The 21414-nt window shown below is 32.9% G+C and overlaps 2 protein-coding genes and 1 pseudogene across 13 annotated transcripts in view; 2 read left to right on the top strand and 1 right to left on the bottom strand.

The window, feature by feature from the left end:
- Positions 1-2971, top strand: part of LOC114323202 (putative LRR receptor-like serine/threonine-protein kinase At3g47570) — a 35716-nt gene extending 32745 nt beyond the window's left edge. For 6 of the 12 annotated variants that reach the window (XM_028270735.2, XM_028270732.2, XM_028270730.2 and 3 more), the window contains 2 exons: positions 950-2214; positions 2672-2971. In XM_028270735.2, the coding sequence (XP_028126536.2) occupies positions 950-1871 (922 nt within the window). In that variant the 3' untranslated portion in view covers positions 1872-2214; positions 2672-2971. Of the gene's footprint in view, positions 1-736; positions 2215-2470; positions 2544-2671 lie in introns of those variants that run through there. The other 6 variants (XM_082916293.1, XM_082916294.1, XM_082916295.1 and 3 more) reach the window with 3 other exon arrangements.
- An 11053-nt stretch (positions 2972-14024) lies between these two features.
- LOC145819287 (secreted RxLR effector protein 161 pseudogene) lies at positions 14025-14609 on the top strand (annotated as a pseudogene).
- Positions 14610-20234: 5625 nt separating this feature from the next.
- LOC145819286 (L10-interacting MYB domain-containing protein-like) lies at positions 20235-21052 on the bottom strand. Its single transcript, XM_082913257.1, has 2 exons — positions 20915-21052; positions 20235-20813 (listed from the first exon to the last, which is right to left on the bottom strand). The coding sequence occupies exons 1-2, from the start codon at positions 21050-21052 to the stop codon at positions 20235-20237; spliced, it is 717 nt and encodes a 238-aa protein (XP_082769383.1).
- Positions 21053-21414: the final 362 nt, after the last annotated feature.

The raw sequence follows: 21414 nt of genomic DNA, 5'->3' as shown, positions 1-21414 counted from the left end.
CAATCAATTTACTGGAAAAGTGCCATCTTTGGAAAAGCTACATGATCTTTTGTGGTTGAGCTTTTCTAGTAATTATCTCGGAACTGGAGAAGCTAGTGATTTGAGTTTTCTCTCCTCTTTAACCAATGCCACCAATTTGCACATTTTAGCTTTGAATGACAATAATTTTGGAGGGACATTACCTGAATCTGTTAGCAATTTCTCCGCCAATCTATATCTACTAATCTTGAACATCAATAAAATATCTGGAAGCATTCCAACTGGGATAGGAAATCTAGTCAAGTTAGAGCGGATTGATTTGTGGATCAACGAATTTACAGGTGAAATTCTGGCTTCTATTGGGCAACTTCAACAACTAAAGCAATTGAGTCTTTCAGATAATAAGTTTTCCAAGAACATCACATCATCTTTGGGAAATTTAACTTTGTTAATTAAACTTCATTTAGCTAGAAATAATTTCTCTGGCAACATCCCTTCAAGTTTAGGGAAATGCCAATTTTTGACAACATTAACTCTTGGAGGAAACAATCTTAATGGTACCATACCTATAGAAGTTATGAGTCTCTCATCATTATTGTAGCTATATGTATCTCAAAATCATTTGACTGGATCCCTTCCAGTCGAAGTTGGAAATTTGATAAATCTAGAAGAACTGATTGTTTCTGAAAACATGTTGTCTGGTCAAATTCCAGAAACTATCGGTAGCTGTGTAAAATTGAGATTATTATATATGCAGAAAAACAGCTTCCAAGGGATCCTTCCTCCATCTTTAAGTAATTTGAGAGGTATAGAGGAATTAGATCTTTCTCACAATAATTTCTCCAGAAAAATTCCAGCCTTTTTTGGGGACTTTGTTTTCTTGCAAAAATTAAACCTATCATTAAATGATTTTGAGGGTGTGGTACCAGAAGGTGGCATATTTAAAAATGCAACTGCGATTTTTTTGAAGGGAAACAACAAGCTTTGTGGGGGCATACCTGAATTACACCTACCTAGTTGCAACTCCAAAAGGTCTAGAAGGAAAAAGAAGTACTCTTACCTTGAAATTAACAATCCCCATAGCTCTTGGGCTTGTAGGACTAGTTCTCATGGTGTGTTTTCTATATCCTTCTTGGTATAAAAAGAGAACAGAAGTAGTACCATCTTTAAGAGTTTTAGGGAACACATTTCAGAAAGTATCCTATCAAAGTCTACTTAAAGCTACTGGTGGTTTCACTCCAGCAAATTTGATTGGTTCTGGTAGTTTTGGTTCGGTGTATAAAGGAATTCTTGATCAAGGTGGAATAGTTGTTGCAGTGAAGGTATTAAACCTTGAATTCCATGGAACATCCAAGAGTTTCATAGCTGAGTGTAAGGCATTGAAGAGCATCAAACATCGGAATCTTGTAAAGTTGCTCACAGTTTGTTCAAGCATTGACTATCTTGGTAATGACTTCAAAGCTTTGGTTTATGATTACATGGTCAATGGAAGCCTAGAGGATTGGTTGCATCCAAATGAAAATGAAGATGAGGAGAATGAGGACTCAAGGAATTTGAATCTTTTACAGAGGTTAAATATTGCCATTGATGCCGCTTATGCACTTGATTATCTACACAATCATTGCCCTGAATCTATAGTTCACTATGATCTAAAGCCAAGCAACATTCTTTTGGACAGTGACATGACTGGACATATAGGTGACTTTGGGTTAGCAAGATTCCTTCCAAAAGCCACTTGTGAATCTTCTGCAAATCAATCAAGTTCTATGGGCATGAGAGGATCTGTTGGTTATGCTGCTCCAGAGTATGGCATGGGAAATGAGGTGTCAACATCCGGTGATGTATGGGATTCTCTTATTGGAGTTGTTTACAAAGAAGAGACCTACGCATAACATGTTTTGTGATAGTTTGAGTCTCCATAACTTTGTTAAAATGGCTTTGCCAAAACAAGTAGCAAACATTGTTGACATAACATTGTTTGAACAAAGGGGAAAAGGGGAGGCAAGCTCAAGCATCTCCAATGCTCGGAATCAGAGCTCAATTGATAGTCACAAAAAACAATAGTGCTTGATTTCAATACTTAAAAGTTGGAATCACTTGTTCAGAGGAACTACCGACGGATCGGATGGCCATTAATGATGTTGTTACTCAGTTGCATATGATCAAGAACACTCATTTTGGAGCTAGTGGAGTACATGGAGGTAGAAGAGCTACAACTGGAATGTGATCAAGAAGGTATGATCCTCTCACTATCTTAGTAATTGGAGAAACAACTTGCATTTGGTACTGAAACTATAGTACCCTATGTAATACTTTTCCCCAATTATGTGCTATTATTCTTGACTCCTTTTTATATTATATATAATTCGTCTCATATCTTGAATATTATAATCATCCTCGCCCTTTTATATTCAATTTGTGACCTCACAGTATATATAATTCATATCATATCTTGAACTTTAACTTGATTTTCATTTCTTGCATCCTCTAGACTATATGAAGAACTCAGTAATAAAATTGTTTTTGAGCTTCTTAATCCAAGTCCCATTCAATCTTTCCAACAGGTTCCACATCTTTTCCTCATAATTCCTAGTTTTTGCATAGATCTCAAGTGGGCTCTCTGCATTCTTTTTTTTTCTTTTCATCTACACATTTTTACTTACTTAAAACTGTTCTTGATCGGCTTTGGCAGGGCATAAGGATCTTTATAAGCTATCACATTTTGGCAGCCCGGTTGATTCTGGGAACTTATGTTGTCCTACTGTCTATAATTCTGGCTGGTTCTGGGGTATCAACTTTCTCATGGTTTGGTGGTTGTGTTTTTTATCCTAAGGGTTTAGTTTTGGGTATTCATGTTGTTTTATATCTAGTTTTGATTTTGAAGTTGTTGTCCTTGGTATGTTGGAGCTCATTTAGTTCTTTTTGAGTCGTAATGTAACTTTTGTTGTTTGGTTTTCTTTGTTATGGTAGTATTTGTAATTCTTCGTCTAAACTTGATTATCTTTGTAGGAAAATGCTCCGTAGCTCGAGAAAGTGAGGCTCGAATGGCTCGAATGGTACAGAAAATATTATCTTACCGGTAAGAAAATCAAAAAAACATACTAAAACGACGTCGTTTTGGGATTTCGAGCCACTCGAGCTACGGAAAATTCGAGCTACGAATTGGAACCGATCTTTGTACTTTTTATTTGAAGGATAAATTACATACACCTCTCAAGTTTGGAGAAAATATGAAAGTAGTTATACAGTTTTAGAATAATTTTATTAACCTCTCTTTTATTAAAGTTAGAGCGATCAAAATTAATATAAATAGTCTAAAGATACAAAGATAAATAAGAAAAATATATATATTTTAGTGTAAAAGATATGATAACACCACTTTTCTATCTATATGTTTAATAAATTATTGATGAAAATTGAATTAAATATTATATAAATTAAAACATTAAAAGAATCTAATATAATTATGTTAAAATTATAAAATTTATTGTATTTTTTAAAATTTCAAGGAATGTCAGCATAATTTAACCTTATTTGAATGAATGAAGTTCAATCAAAAATTAAATAAAATTGAAAACCCAAGAAAAAGAAAAGAAAAAAAATTACAAGAAAAGAAAAGCAAAAAACATTAAAGCTCCATAACAAACAATTAGGCCTATTTTGACAATACAATTAAAAGTTAATTTTTTAATATTTTTATTTTTTAAAATCACATCATTTCTTTATTTTTTATTTATTTTTTTAAAAAATAACTTTTAAAATTATTTGGGATGTAATTTTTTGATTTTTTGACTAAAAAAGTATTTAAAAAAATATTTTTTAAAATAACTTTTTAACTTTTTACGAGAAGATACGTAATAAAATATTATAATAAAAGCAAAATAATCATTGGACCTTCTTGACTTTAATTTTTAACTTTTTAATTTTTAGATAATTAAATTCAAAAAGTAAATTAATAATTTTACCCTCAACTTCTTTCACAAACTTTCCCAAATAATATAAATTTTTTGATTTATTTAATAATTTTTTAACCTTCAACTATTATGCCACATCAAGCCGCATAATCACAGTGGGAAGTGGAGCCATCGCCCGTGGAAAGGTTGCTAAAGTGTTAAAGAATACTTGACATTTTGCCCAAGAAATCCAAATGTCAATAAGATGGCCCCTCCACGTTTTCATATGATAAATAGATTAATATTCCTCTGAACAGATTACTTCAAATGGAGAAGCTTTTGAATGAGAATAGCTATTGGTCTAGATAATGTATTTATTAAATGAAAATTTACTTATAAATTTCAATTTGAGAAATAGTGATCAGTTCTGAGAATTTTTTTATAAATCAATTAGTCTCATTGATTTTGAAAAGGTAGATTAAATATTTTAGTTGAAAATTATATTTATAGTTATATCTTTTTTTTTTCTTTTTTTTTTTGGTGCTAGAAACGTAAGATACATAATTTATAATAATCAAATTCAAGATAAATTTTTATATGGACATTTTTTTTATTTGGAATGACTTGAAATATAATATTTTTTAAAAATTTCAAAATGAATACAAATGATTTTAAATATGGGATTCTTCAAACATCTCAAAAAGATGTGGGATTATTCAAATATTTCAAAAGGAATACAAAAAGCTCTTTAGTAAGTTTTGGACAAATGTATAATTTCAAATTGAAATATTCCAATGTAACATTCAAACGTATCACTCCAAAAAAACTCCTTAGTGTATTTTTCTTAAACGTAACACTTCGATATAGCATTCCAAAAAAATTGTTTAGTGTAACACTTCAATTTAACACACAAAAAATTACTTAGTATATTTTTCTCAAACATAACACTTCAATATAACACTTTAGAAAAAGGATATGAGATTTTTCAAACCATTCCAAAAGGATGTGAGATTTTTCAAATCATTCTAGAAAGAGTACAAAAATTCCTTAGTAAGTTTTGGACAAATTTATAATTAAACTATGAGTGCTACATTTGAAAAAAATACAGTAAGAAATATTTTAATATTTTTATGTATATTACATTGAAGTGTTACGTTTGGAAAAAAATAGACTAATAAGTTTTTTAGCATGTTAGAGAGTTAAGTTCTTATTCATAATTTGAGATTTGTTTCAAAGTAAAGAAAAATCTAAAACCTTTATAGTGCGGATTGGCCAAATTTATAATTTCACATTTGGAGATACTCATTTTTATCCCTCAAAATGAAATCCAAATGTGTAAATTACTACCTTTTGTGTAATTTCTACTTCAATGGGACCTTTAGGTTCATAAAAAATAAAAAATAAATAAAAAATAGACTAAACAGTTTATAAGATCACATTTTGAGATTTATTAATGTTTCATTATTTATTAAATTTATGTTTTTTCTTTAGAAAATTATTTATTAAATTTATGTTAGGTAATGAATGAATAAATGTAAAACGAGTAGAATGGTCATTGTTAGGTTTCCTAGGACTAGTTGTTTACTTACAATATAGAGAATAAAAATTTCATTGGGTAGTTTTTGATTCACTGAAATGAAATAATCATTCTAACAAGAAATCCATTCATATGTTTAGTTGAATAAAGAAATAATGAAAAATACATTACAAATTGAATCGTCATTTACCATTATAAAAGAATGATTATTCAATAGAGAAACCTATGAAATTGTTAGATATATATATTATTAGTCTATATTTATCTATCTGTATTGTAGATGTATTTTTATACCTATCTCTGATGTATCTCTATCCTCTTCTCTACACTTATGTATGTTTCTTCTCAGCCAATAAATACAGGCTTCTTGCAATTAATTCAATACAATTCAATATACAGTCTTTCTACTTTCATAACATGGTATCAGAGCCTAGGGATCTCTCCTAACATTTTTTTCTTTCCTCTCTTTTTTTTTTTTTGGCAGATTGCTTTTGTCCTCTGTCAGGTTCTGCTGGTTTCAGCGTATCTCGTCCATTCTTCTTTCAACGTTTGGACTACACCTACCTCTTCGTCTTTTCACGACGAAGCCACCGCCACCAGATTCACCTCCATCGAAAAGTGCGCACGCCCTCACGCGACTCCCAAATCCCAGCACGTCGGTTGACAACGCATCTACTCTCAGCACGCTCCCACACACATCGTCTCAGCCGGCTTCCCTCGGCTTGCTCATCGGTTTCTGCAACAACCATCTTTCCGCACTAGCGCCTCAGTTGACCCGATCTCAGCTTGCCCATTGGTTTCCGCCTCAGCCGCCGTCGGCTTCCGCCCCTGCATCTCAGCTAATCAAACGTCGGCTTCCACATCAACTGTCACAGCCCCAAATTTTTTTTTTTAACGTCATAAGATTTAAATAACAATAACTTGCTAGATAAAATTTTAACTACTAATTAGGAACTTTAAGTTCTTACATAATCAAAGTCCAACAACAAAATAAAACTACAAGTTCACACACAACGTCACAACATAGTTAAATCCTAATACAAGAGATAACAGGATTTTATTTTGATAAAATCTTGACTCTAAGTTAGCCAAGGTTCGATATTGGCAGCAACTCCAATTTCAGCCTCAGTCCCTTCTTCGACATAATCTGGCATGAAACGCCAGGGCAACAAAATATATGCCATGAGTTTTGCAACGTAGTAAGAAAACGCAACCAACCTACCATTCTTTTTAAGAGAAAAATAATAATATTCTAAACATGAGATAACAATATAATTATACACAGAAATTACAACCATTAGAATAATTTCAGTAATTTTTATAAATTAGGTGACACTCGAAATCTCACCAAAGAGATTTAACTTACCAACCACTAAGCATGGTAACGGTTAATTTGAAACGCTCCCTTGGTCAAATATTTAAGTGTTACCAACTGTAACTACCAGGGATGCCCACGTCCGGAGTTATATACCTAAGTAGTGGCATCCGTGGTCTGCCCCAAGGAAACGGTCTGCCAGGGGTAAGTAACCTCCCTGTGTGCCACCTGCACATCCACCCTTATTCCAAAACCGAATACCGAAAAGGGGTCAAATAAGTCCCGTGCCATCTTAGAGTTTCGCAACACAATTTACGTGAGAATTCTCAAAACCAGGGCTCACCCTGAACAACCGGTGTTAACCGTCAACCCTTAATTCCGTACAGTCTTTAAACCAAGACTCACCCCAAACAACTGGTATTAATCGTCAATTGTTAACTTTGTATATGCCGTTAATCATTTCAGTTAATTTTGATATTAATCACAAATAATTCCAAATTTTTAATCACAAGTAATGTTATACCAACTCATTAAAATTTCCAATCATAAAATATTGCATGTGTCACACAATACTAAATAAAAGTACAGAATTTAAATAAACAATTTATTTAAACCATGGTATGAAATAATAACTTAGATACAAGAATTAAACCATAAATACACACATGCACAAATTTTTGATTTACAAAATTAGACTAGCATAATATTAAAGTGGTGATTTTATCCTGTCCAAAAAAATTTCCAGAGTATATATCTTGCAAATAAAATTATAAATACATTACTTATACAACTCTAAAATTCATATCAATCTATAGGATACTCAATAAACATGTTATGATTATTTTTCAGAAAGCATTTTCCAAAATAACTTATAAATAATTCTAAACAAATTCCAAGGGTGTTTATGACTTAGATTTGTCACATTTCCTTACATTAATTCCATGCTTAAATTTATAGATCAAACCCATAATCTAAAAATTTATCATGAAACTAGACTTCTCAAATTTCATCTTTTAGTTAGGAATTACCAGATTTGGCTTAGTATAGAATTTTAAATAAATTTTCAAATACATGGTAAAATCTGTCTCACAGTTTCAGATTTAGTTAGAAATTTGTATAAATTCGTAGAAAGCTCAAAAATTGTTACCAAACTTCCTGGACGAACTAGATATCATTATCAACAACTTTGTAGAAGAAATCATCTCGAAATTTTGAGTATAAAATTTTCTAAAAATTCGAGTAACATTCTGGCAGATTCAAAATAGACTATTTTCATCACAGTTTCAGATTTAGTTAAAATTTTGTATAAATTCGTAGAAAGCTCAAAAATTGTTTCCAAAAATTTCTGGATAAACTAGACATTATTATCAACAACTTTGTAGAAGAAATCATCTCGAAATTCTGAGTATAAAATTGTCTAAAAATTCGAGTAACATTCTGGCAGATTCAAAATAGACTATTTTCATCACAGTTTCAGATTTAGTTAAAATTTTGTATAAATTCGTAGAAAGCTCAAAAAAATTTTCCAAAAATTTCTGGATAAACTAGACACCATTATCAACAACTTTGTAGAAGAAATCATCTCGAAATTCTGAGTATAAAATTGTCTAAAAATTCGAGTAAAATTCTGGCAGATTCAAAATAGACTATTTTCATAACAGTTTCAGATTTAGTTAAAATTTTGTATAAATTCTTAGAAAGCTTAAAAATTGTTTCCAAATATTTCTGGATAAACTAGACATCATTATCAACAATTTTATAGAAGAAATCATCTCGAAATTTTGAGTATAAAATTGTCTAAAAATTCGAGTAAAATTCTGGCAGATTCAAAATAGACTATTTTCATCACAGTTTCAGATTTAGTTAAAATTTTGTATAAATTCGTAGAAAGCTTAAAAATTGTTTCCAAAAATTTCTGGATAAACTAGACATCATTATCAACAACTTTGTAGAAGAAATCATCTCGAAATTCTGAGTATAAAATTGTCTAAAAATTCGAGTAACATTCTGGCAGATTCAAAATAGACTATTTTCATCACAGTTTCAGATTTAGTTAAAATTTTGTATAAATTCGTAAAAAGCTCAAAAATTGTTTCCAAAAATTTCTGGATAAACTAGACATCATTATCAACAACTTTGTAGAAGAAATCATCTCGAAATTCTGAGTATAAAATTATCTAAAAATTCGGGTAACCTGCTGGCAGATTCAAAACAGATTATTTTGATCTCAAAATTCCTACACATATATATAAAATTTCTATTTATGAGTAGTCATTTCAATCACAAGGAAGTAATCTGAAAGTTTCACTAATAAAAAGAAATGAGAAGGTTGAGAGGGTTTTCTCACTAAAATCTTCAATTAATGAATCCTTGACCAAAACTTTAACTCCTCTTCAATTCTTCACTTTCCCGAGCTATTTCCTTAGCCTTTCTTTACCATTTCCAGCATATGAATTCTAAGCTTTGAAATCTCTCTCTCTACAATGTCTTAACTCTTAAACCCATTTTTTTTTTTTTTTTTTGGAAATGCTCTCAGCACAATGCACAATACATACACCTCATTCTTCCATTACACACCACGTGTGCACATGGACACTAACACATTCCATTGAGGCTCCAGCACATCACTCACATGCACACACACCCACAGCAGATTTCTCAATACACCCACACCCATAAACACTCTCACTTCTAGACTCTTACATAATTCAATTTATATTTTTGCTTAATTTAATTGAGCAACACTTAATTTTAATAAATCTTGATTAACACATAATTAAATTAATCAAACATAATCACAAATCCCACATAATTTAATTGGTCTAATTTGACTTCCCAATTAATTTTGTTTAATTTTATCATTCTGAATCAGATTTCAAATCAAACTCCCAAAAGGCTCCAAATATCAAATTAAACTTATTGAGCTCATCAATTTTGGTTTCTCAAACCTTTAAGGCCTTCAATTTCAGATCAAACTCAAAATCTTCATCTATAAATTACATATTCAATTGAGCACCTCATAAATAAATTTAGTTCATAATAATCTAAATCATCAAACCTCACAACTCAATTAACTCCAATTCGGACCCAATTGATCAAACCTTAGTTTTATTAAACTGAATCGAATATTTAATTACACTTTCATAGGGTCCAATACTTGAAATTAAACTGATTTAACTTATTAATGTCACCTCCTTAGGCTATTTGAATGTTCAATTTCTAATTCTAAAATAAATCCTTAATAAAATAATTTATAAATAACAAATATTAAACACTCACAAAATTATTATTATTTATTTATTTATTTATTATTATTATTATTATTATTTTATTTTATTTTTTTGTTAGTGATTGAATTGGATTAATTTAAAACTAACTTTTACACTAATACATATTTCAGATAAACTCTGGATAAAATTAATTAATTAATTTATTTATCTTCTTTTAAAAATAATAAAATGTGGGTTTTCACATCAACCAAACTCGGCTTCCACATCAGTCGTCTCCTCTTGGCTTCCGGTCGACTTCTCTCAGTCGTTTCCCTTATTCCTCAACCGCTGACATCAGCCCTCCTCAGCCGCTGACGTCAACCCTACTCCGCCACTGCCTCGCTGTTGACATCATCACAGTTACAGTGCTGACATTAGCCCTATTTGTCCCTAAGGTTTTTCAACCTTCTGAATCTGTTGGTGACCTCCGTTTTGGCATTTATGGATCATACAGAGAACATCCAATCTGTTTCTGTTATCCTTGATGGGTCCAATTATGTTAGTTGGGCTCAATCTCTCTCGAGTTTCATCAAAGCCAAACGCCTTTGGCGGATCATTACTGGTGCTCTTCCCAAACACACCCAGAAGGAGGATGAGATGGACTCTGCATTCGATGACCGTCTTAACGAATGGGAAAGTAAGAATTATCAAATTATCACATGGTTCCGGGCTACCTCAATTCCTTCCATCAACCTTCAATTTGGATGCTTTCAGGATGATGACTCCATTGGCTCTCTTGCCAAAGCAATTTGGAATTTCTTGAAGGAACGTTATCAGACCACTGGACATGCTCATCAGTATCAACTGTTGCAGACTCTTCATCACATGCGCCAGGCACTCGGTCAGTCTCTCAATGACTTCCTATCCCAAATGTCGTATGTTTGGGACCAGCTCGCTCTTTCTGAACCTCCATGGGCTCATTTTGATGATGCACAATTATTTATTACTTATCGGAATCATCAGCGACTATTACAGTTTCTTATGGCTCTTCATAGCACTTTTGAGCTTGTGTGTGCTTCTTTGCTCCATCGTTTGCCCTTGCCCACTTTAGAGCAAGCCATTATTAAGCTCCTATCAGATGAGACTTTGGGAGTCTTTGATCTCAAGACATGGATTATGTTCTTGCTACGCCATCCTCTCAGAGTTCCTCATCTTCACAGCCAATCTTATGCAATTATTATCGCAACCAAGGCCTGCCAGCTAATCATTCTCTTGTTCACTGCCAGGTTCGCGAATGCTTGACTTGTCACAAGACTGCTCCAGGCCATCTCCAAAGCAATTGTCCTCGAGCTCCCTCCACTACTTCATCTAAGAAAGGGGCTTCTCGTTTTGGGTCTCAATCTAAATCTGGCCACGGTTCTCGTTCTGCTGTTGTTGGCTCTGAGGGTTATTCTGCTCCTTCCTTCTCTATGGATGATGTTGAGTCCGTTATCCACCAGGTTCTCAACAAATCTGGTACTCCTCCCTCTACTGCTCTTTCAGTAACCTCAAGTAACTCTTCCTAGTATTTTGATTCCACATGTTGTAATCACATGACTTCTGACTCCACTTTATTTTCTTCTCTGTCATTATCCTCTTCTACTCCCACTATACGCACTGCTGATGGTTCTCATATGCCTGTTAGTCATATTGGCCAAATCTCTACTTCCACTGTGTCTCTTTCTGATGCTTACCATATTTCTTCTCTTAAAATGAATCTTGTCTCTGTTGGTCAGTTATGTGAACTTGGTCTAACTATTTCCTTCTCTGCTAATGGTTGTTTGGTGCAGGACCCTCAGACGAGACAGGTCCTTGGGATAGGCTGTAAGCATGGATGTCTATTCGAACTTATCCATCTTCGCAGTCCACACAAATCATCTACAGTTGCTGCTGCATCTACTATGTCTTCTTTTCATCTTTGGTATTGTCGCTCAGGACATGTCTCTTTTAGTCGTTTGAAAAATTTAGTTTCTAGTGGTCAGTTAGGTCGTGTCCGTCTTGAAGATGTCGATTGTTTATCTTGTCAAATTGCTAAACAACCTGCCTTACCTTTTAATAAAAGTAATTTAATTTCTGTTGCTCCTTTTGATCTTGTGCATTCAGATATTTAGGGCCCTTCGCCCACACCTACCATGGGAGGGTCTAGATATTTTGTAATTTTTGTTGATGATTTTTCTCGTTATATTTGGTTTTTTCTTTTAAAAAATCGCTCTGAACTTAAACAGATTTACTATGATTTCTCTGCTATGGTCTGCACTCAGTTTTCTCGTACTATTAAGCTTTTTCGTTCTGATAATGTTAAGGAGTACTTGGATTCAGATTTTCTTTCTTTTCTTCGGGCTCATAGTACTCTCTCTCATCGATCTTGTGCAGGCACTTCCCAACAAAATGGACGAGCCGAAAAAAAACACCGTCATATTCTAGACACTACTCAGGCTCTTCTCATCTCTTCTTCTTGTCCTGAACAATTTGGGGGGAAGTTACCCACACTGCCATCCACACCATCAATCAAGTCCTTACCCATGTAATAGCTAACACTTCTCCTTACGAGCGCTAGTATGGTTTTCCTCCTGATTATACCAGTCTTAAAGTTTTTTATTCTGCTTGTTTTGTTCTTCTTCAGCCTCATGAACACACTAAACTAGAACCTCGTTCTCATCTTTGTTGTTTTCTGGGGTATTGTATAGAACATAAAGGGTATCGTTGTTGGGATCCTATCTCCAAGCGTCTTCATATTTCCCGTCATGTGGTCTTCTGGGAACACAAAATGTTCTCCACTCTTTCCAAGTTTCACCTACCACAGTCCACTCACTCACCGGTCTTTACTGATATTTCTATAGATCTGTTTTCTGATGACTTTGATGCAGATTCTGGCCCCATGCTTCCACAGTTGCCTATGCCTATCGTCTATCCTGAGGATCCTGTGTCTGCCGATGGCCCTACGCCTTCTCCAGATCTGCTGGAGGTTCCTCCGGAACCTACTTCCATTGAGGTTCCTCTTCCACCTGAGCGTCATTCTACACAGGTAAGACAACCTTCTGTTCTTCTCCGTGATTATATTGTTCGTTCCACTGCCTTTTGCTCTCATAAACCTACTTTCTTATCGCGAAGCTATTTCTTATCGAAAAGCTTCTTCTAACCCTCTTTGGCAACAAGCTATGACTGATGAGCTGCAGGATTTCGATCAAACTCATACCTGGGATGTGGTTGATCTTCTTCCTGGAAAGCGTATTGTTAGTTGCAAATGGGTTTACAAGATCAAAACTCATTCTGATGGTTGCATTGAGCGTTACAAAGCTCGCCTTGTCGCCCGGGGATTTAGTCAAGAATATGGGATTGACAATGAGGAAACATTTGCTCATGTTGCCCGTCTTACTTCAATTCGCAGCTTACTTGCCGTTGCTGTTGCTCGACATTAGAGTCTTTATCAAATGGATGTCAAGAATGCATTTCTCAATGGTGATCTCACTAAGGAAGTTTATATGCAACCCCCTCCTGGTTCTTCTGTTCCATCAAACAAGGTTTGGAAACTCCGCCGAGCTTTGTATGGTTTGAAACAAACTCCGCGTGCCTGGTTTGCCAAGTTCAGCTCTACCATTCGTAACTTTGGTTTTTCTTCCAATGCCCATGATTCTGCCTTGTTTATCCGTAAAACGGAGCACGGTACTATTCTTCTTCTCCTCTATGTGGATGATATGATTATCACTGGAGATGACACAGTGGGTATTTCTAGTCTCAAACAGTTTCTCCATCGCCAGTTAGAGATGAAAGATTTGGGTTTACTTAGCTACTTCCTTAGCTTGAAAATTTCTCAAGATTCCTCTAGTTATTTTCTTACCCAGGCCAAGTATACTTTTGATCTCTTGGCTCGTGTTAGCCTTACCGATTGCAAGACTGTCACTACTCCAGTTGATCCTCAGACTCGTCTTACACCTCTTGACGGCCCCCTATTAACTGATGCCACTTTATATCGTTAGCTAGTTGGTAGTCTTGTCTATCTCACAGTTACTCGTCCAGATATTGCTTATGTTGTTCACATTGTCAGTCAATTTATGACTGTTCTTCGCTCTCCACACTATGCTGCTCTGGTTCGCATTTTGCGCTATCTCAAAGGAACTCTGTTTCATGGTCTTCATTACTCCCATCACTCTTCTCTACAGCTGCATGCCTTTTTTGATGCCGATTGGACAGGGGATCCTACTGATCGTCGTTCCACTACTGGGTTCTGCTTCTTCTTAGGCAACTCTCTTATTTCCTGGCGTAGTAAGAAGCAAACCCTTGTTGCTCGTTCTAGTACCGAGGCTGAGTATCATGCTCTTGCTGACACTACTCAGGAGGTTGTGTGGCTTTGTTAGCTTCTTTCTGACATGGGTGTTTCTCATTCTGCTGCCACCAATCTTTATTGTGACAATCAAAGTGCTATTTAGATTGCACATAACGATGTCTTCCATGATCGCACCAAGCATATTGAGATCGATTGCTACTTCATACGACAGCATGTTACTAGTGGCCATGTTCGTCTTCTCTTTGTTACCTCTGCTGATCAGACTGCCGACCTCTTCACCAAAGCTCATCTTCCAGGACGCTTCTCTAATCTCCTCTCCAAGCTCAAGTTGATATCTGACTTACCACCTTGAGCTTGAGAGGGGGGGGGGGGTGTTAAATATATGTATTATTATTCTATATTTATCTATATGTATTGTAGATGAATCTCATCTCCTTTTCTATACCTATCTCTAATGTATCTCTATCTTCTTCTCTACACTTATCTAGGTTTCTTCTCAGCGTATAAATACAAGCTTCTTGTAATTCATTCAATACAATTCAATATACAGTCTCTCTACTTTCATAACAGAAATGATCATTTCATTTCTTCTCATTCCAATTAATCAAATGTAAGAACTAAATATGAAAATAGATATTTTAATATAATGATAATTTTATTTTACTTTCATTCCAATAAATCGAAGACTGCCATATCTAATCTTCACCGGCTATCATTTTTTTTATAGAAAAAATTATTTATAACATAATTGATTACGGATAATAAGGCTTTGTTTGACAATCAATTTTTTGGCTAAAAAAGTATAAAGCATAAAATAGGCTAAATAAATTAATAATATAAAATACCGTATCCAAACTATAATCATTTTATTTTTTCTCTCACAAAAGTCAAAAAAAATCAAATCAAACAAACTTTTAGTGCTAAGCTAAAATAGTCAAAAAATCAACTAAAAAGTCTATTGCCAAACGACAACTAACTAGAATTTTGTTATCAATTTTTGAGATTATATAGTTTAACAACTTAAGTAGAATTTCATTAGAATTTTACTATCAATTTTTGAAATTATATAAGTTAACCCCTTAGATATAATTTTTGTGTCCACCACTGCTCATAAATTGGTAGAGGGGTTAACTGAAATGCTCCCCCCACACAAAGTAGGGGTAATTCTATTTCAAATATGAGAATTAGAATTTAATAAATTAAATCTCAAATGAATATGTTTATTAAAATACAAAAATATTTCATAAATAATTGGTATTTTTGTGTATGTAATATTGAAATGTTATATTTGAGATTACATTGATTGGAGTGTTACGTTTGGAAAAAATACACTAAGGAATCTTTTTGTGTGTTACATTGAAGTGTTACGTTTGTGAAAAATACACTAAGGAGTTTTTTTAAATTGTTAAATTGCTACGTTTAGAAAAAGTACACTAATAAGTTTTTTTTTTTTGTGTGTGTGTGTGTGTTATATTGAATGTTATATTAGAGTATTAAGTTCTTGTTCATAATGTGAAATTTGTTTCAGAATGAGAAAAAATCTAAAACTTCTATAGTGCGGATTAACCAAATTTATAATTTTATATTTAAAGAAACTCATTTTTATCCTTCAAAGTTGAACCCAAATATGTAAATGACTATCTTTTGTATAATTTTCATCTTAATGGGACCTTTGAGTTCATAAAAAAAAAAATTGAAGAATTAAACAATTCACAAGATCACATTTTGAGATTGATTAGTGTTTCACCCTTTATTAAATTTATGTTTTTTCTTTAGAAAAGTATTTATTAAATTTATGTTAGATAATGTTTGCTTCATTAGAATAGATGTGAAATTGAGTGGAATGGTCATCCTAACTAGTTATTTACTTACAATATAGTGAATACAAATTCCATTAAGATAGTATTTGATTCACTGAAATAAAATAATCATTCCAACAAGAAATCCATTCCTATGTTTAGTTGAATAAAAAAAATAATGAAAAATATAGTATAAAATGAATTGTCATTTACCATTATAAAATAATAATTATTTAATAAAGAAACCTATGGAATAACCATTTCATTTTATTGCAATCAATCAAATGTAGGAACTGAATGTGAAAATAGATGTTTTAATAAAATAATAATTTATTTCACTTTTATTCTAATAAATCGAAGACTGCCATATCTAATCTTCACCAATTATCATTTTTTATAGAAAAATTATTTACAACGTAATTGATTACGGACAACAGGTAGAGTTTTGTTATCAATTTTTGAAATTATATAGTTTAACAACTTAAATAGAATTTCATTAGAATTTTAATATCAATTTTTGAAATTGTATAAGTTAACCTTTAGGGCATCTCCAACGGTTCATCAAATATTTCACCAAATATGAGTAAAAAAAGTACGAATTTCTCTATCTGATATCAGCCACTCCAACGGTGAATTTGTAACTATCATCAAAACACAGGTTGTCAAGGGAGACGACCAGCCGGTCAACCGGGCAAGAGCAAATGAAAAAAAAAAATTCACCGACCTGTTGATAGTCAAGAGCAAATGAAAAAAAAAAAAATTGTCTTTCTCTCCCCTCTCAATCTCAAAAAAGGGGGGCTTGAAACATTTTAGATAAAAATAAAATAAAAATGTACAAATTTTTGATAGCTTGATGGACCGTGAAACACCATTAGCCTCATCTGTAGTCACCCCTGCTATGCACCTAATACTATTCAATCACTATATCTTCCTCTCAGGGTTATTTTGGGAATATGATTAAAAGTTGACTTTTTAGCTTTTTTAAATTTTTTTAAAAAAACGTGTAAAAAATGTGAGAGATAATGTGACCAAAAATAAGTTAAAAGCTAGAAAGTAACTTTTAACCCACTTTCCAAAAAAAATCCTTAAAAAAAGAGATGCTCCATGAATGTATTGGCCCCGTTTGGTGTAGTTGTTAAAACAGGTTATAGCTCCGTTTGGTAAAGTTGTGGGAAAGTGATTATAGATTATAACTTAACAGATTATAACTTACAACTGTGAACATAAGCTGGTAACCTGTTTGGTGTAGCTATGTGATTATGGATTTGAGTAGCAGAGTAGTATTTGGTAAATAAACTGTAAAATAGCTTTTTGTTATGTAATTGTCATTTTTGCCCTTATGGACATAAAAATTATAATTTTGTTATTTTCTTCACTTTAAATTTTGAAAAAGTTATTTTGTTAATGGAAGTTGATATAATTAGTACCTAATTTGATACATTTCATTACCTCAATTTTTTTTTTTTTTTTTTTAATATTAAGTTCACAAGGGAATAAAAAAATGTCATTGCAATAAAAATACAATAAATTACTATTAAGGCAATAAAAATAAAACTTCTTAGATATTTAAAGAACTCCTAATTTCGTCTGCAAATTAACATACAAATATTATGTCTCCTTACTTCCATCTCGTTGCCATCACATGCAACATAATTTCCATAGCATGCTTGTTAAGACGAAGATCCTTCCTCTTCATTAAACACATAATTTGTGAATCTATCATATAAGTCAAATGCAATATCGCGGAGCTCATTTCGTCGGATGAAATTACGAATTGCCATTGTTGCACAAACAAGTTTGACTTGGGTCGGCCACCTGTAGTTTGGTGGGATATCCTTTATTATTGGTCATCTTGCTTTCTAAACCCCAAACGTTATTTCTATTACACTTCTTAAGTGATGAATGTGCTTAGTTGAATTTTTCTTGTGCATTTTTTGGGGATTGACCATGTTCAAATTGAGCTAGATGGTATCTCTCTCCTTTGTAAGGTGCAAGATATCCTTTCATGTTTAGATACCCAGCATCCACCAAGTAACTCATCTATTTTAAAATTCCAAAACAAAATTAAAGTAAGTAATTATAAATGTAAAAATAAATATGAAAATGTGAGTGTGGTGCATCTACTATAGCAATCAAATATAAAATAATTACCTCCTTGTGGTTTTGAAAAATTATAACTAGGATTTCTAATTGTATCTAAGAAGATCCGAGTATCGTGTGCACTTCATTCCCATCCTGGTACGCAAAATGTGAAACACATATCAAAGTCACATGCGGCCATTATGTTTTGAGTCGCATACCCCTTTCTACTTATTAAATGAGGTTGCTTATCTGGAGATATATATGTTTTGATGTGTGTTCCGTCAATTGCTCCAATACTATCCTATTACAAAATAGTGAATAAAAATATTTTTAGTCACAAATTATTAGAAATGTCCTGCCAACATTAATTATATGTAACAACTAAGTTCCACTTGTAATTAATTATTTATCTTGAAATGAGGATAATATTTGCGGTTGCTTCGAATATATGGATGCACACCATTTCTCGGTTGAGGCCCTACCCAATCAATAGACATCATTATAATAGCTTTTAACACCTTCATGAAGTATTTTGAAATAGTCTTGCCGGAATGTTGAAATCTTTCTTAGACATTTCTATTTCAAATGTCACCGCCAATAATATACAAAAATATTGCAACCTGCTCCTGAACCGAGACTTTTCATCCAGTTTCAAGGCAATACTTTGTCTATAACAAATCACATAATTGATAAAATACCTCTCTTCCATTTAAAAATTTTCAAATCTTCTTGTTCGATTCCCTTCTTGTAATTCTACCATCCACTTCCACCCTGTTAAACTCGATGTCCTATATGGTTCTTTTATCAAATAATTTATCGCATATGTCACTGCAACTGTTGCTGCCGTAGTTAAGAGCATATTATTATTTCGCTGGGTTTGCGATGTACTGCCTTCATCTTCAGCATCTTCATCATCGTGATCATAATTCCATAATACCTACTCATTTAAAGTCTTAGTTACTATTACAAGAATGATTCATGATATCATTAAATTATTAACCCCCATGGCATTGTATTTTCACCACTAGCATGAGTGTTTTTATGTGTTTATATTTTAATAATTTTTTAAACCGTAATCCCTTTAACAAAAGGAAAACTATTCTAAATGTTAGAAAAATCCCAATGGTTTAACATGCATGTGGACACCAAAAGATGCACCATGACTCATGAACCAGAATTGGGTTGCTTATTAAAATCAGTAATCTTGAACTTAATATTATTAACTGATTGATGTAATAAAGAAATTAATTCAGCAATCAAATTGGTCATATGAAATTCTTCTACGAGAAAGATAAGCTTCCATGGTCTACTGTTTAGTAAACACCAATATATAAAAATTAAAAATACATATATATACAAAGGAAAAGAAAAAGGAAAAGAAACAATGAAGAAGAAAAGATAACAAATTTATAAGAATTTGAGTATTTATTTCATAACCCAATTAGCTCAACTACAAGCCTCACAAAAAATTTGACACTGAATTTACCATTATTGAAACGATATCTGTTTTTAATTGCTCAAAATAAGAAAGTCCAAACATGTTCCAATATAATTGAAACCACTCCATTCAAATGCTTGCTCAAATTCATGCAACACCAACAAAAGCTCTTTAAACAATTAACATTTGAATCAAAGAACTAACATTTTCATCAGTAAAACCGCAAAGTTGAATAAAAAAAATACCAAAATACATAGGGGCTCAAATTAGAAGAAAAACCTCAACTATTGTCTCAGCAAAAGACTTGCTTCAAGAGAGCTGAAATATCCTAATTTGTTGCAGCAAAAGACCAACACATCTACATATATATAAAAGTCTTAACCATTAACCTACCATTCATCTTCAAGATTGAAATAAATCCCACTAACCATTCAACCATTCAACTAACAAAGTCCAACATAATAAAAGTCCAACAGAATATTAATAAAAGTCCAAATAATGAGTCCAACATAAAAGTCCAACATACTCATACATAATATGAATAAATAAAAAAATAATAAGTCCAACATAACAGTCCATAATTAATAATAAAAGCCTTAATGAAGGTCTTAAACATGAAATAATTAGGAAATTTAGAAACATCCAACTTCATAAACAATTAGCCACGATAACCTGTGATGGTTTTCTCCATCTCAATCTCCAACTTCAGAAACCGCAGCCGAACTTCAACCATAAGAAGTGTCATGATGCACTTACGACGCTTGTCTATTAAGAACAATCTGGCAGCCCATACATACAGCTCATCATCCAGGGACACAGCAGGGATGCTTTCCAACTTCGCCAAACATTTTGAAATTGAAAGATATCTTGATGAGGTTTGTGTTGAAGTTGCTGAAGATGACTCAACCACATTGACTATACGATCAAGTGTCTTGTTAAGTAGAGCTGCACTAGAAAATTTCTTCTTTGTCTTGCTCTTGTTTGATGAACCATCAGTGTTTGATGAACGTTTTTTGTTTAACTCAGAAAGATGAACCACCTCCAAATCAGCATCATCATGAAATTCAACATCATGTGGGGTATGAAATTCCTCCAAAGTCTCATCAGTGTGAGGCATAACCCCTGAGCTAGAAGTGTATGCTCGTTCTCCTGTAGCAGCTGCATCTGAGAAGAGTATGCCTACGTCTTCAGTGAATTGCAACTGCATACGCCGAAATTTAGTAGCATCAGGATACCTCTGCAACAATTACAAAGAAAAATTTAACAATTTCAAGTAACAAAATTTGGTTTATTTAAACAAAAAACAAATAGAATATGTACATTAAGCAATTCACTTACCTCTAATTTATTGGTCCACCACTCATCAGACACAGATATAACTCCAATCAATGTATCACGGGCTAAGCCTGTCTCACCCCTTAACAGATTATTCCATAAAAGCCAATCTATTTTCAACACATCCCAATGATTTTTCATTTGTATTCATTGGTATGCTTTTCCAGTCATAGTTTTAAACTTAGTTATCACATTTTCCCACCCGATCCTATCTAAGTGTGTACCAAGTCTGTGTCCAACCTTCACTTGCTCAACACAAAGCTTAATAAAAATTTCATTTGATTTTGCATCCTAATGAGCCTTAATAGATGGTACTTGAGAGGATTTTTCCTTATTCTTCCCAATTTCATATTGTGTTTCCTTTTGGGTACTCATTCTATGAAAGAAAAAAAATCTTTAACACATACTCGTTCATCATTGCTTGCATTAAAACACAAGATTAGTACAAAATAATCATACATGGCAACTAGGACAAACATATCAACATTTATTGGGTACACAGC

Source organism: Camellia sinensis, chromosome 2 (assembly GCF_055761805.1).
Source record: "Camellia sinensis isolate YWXY chromosome 2, ASM5576180v1, whole genome shotgun sequence".
Classification (NCBI taxonomy): domain Eukaryota; kingdom Viridiplantae; phylum Streptophyta; class Magnoliopsida; order Ericales; family Theaceae; genus Camellia; species Camellia sinensis.
This window is presented reverse-complemented; position numbering and strand designations above follow the sequence as displayed.

Bases quoted from the DNA above. Each gene is read 5' to 3' on its own strand.
- LOC145819286 (XM_082913257.1), bottom strand. From the start codon at position 21,052: ATGAAAAATCATTGGGATGTGTTGAAAATAGATTGGCTTTTATGGAAT. The intron at 20,814-20,914 runs GTAAGTGAATTG...TAATTGTTGCAG, and splicing joins GGTGGACCAATAAATTAGAG to AGGTATCCTGATGCTACTAA.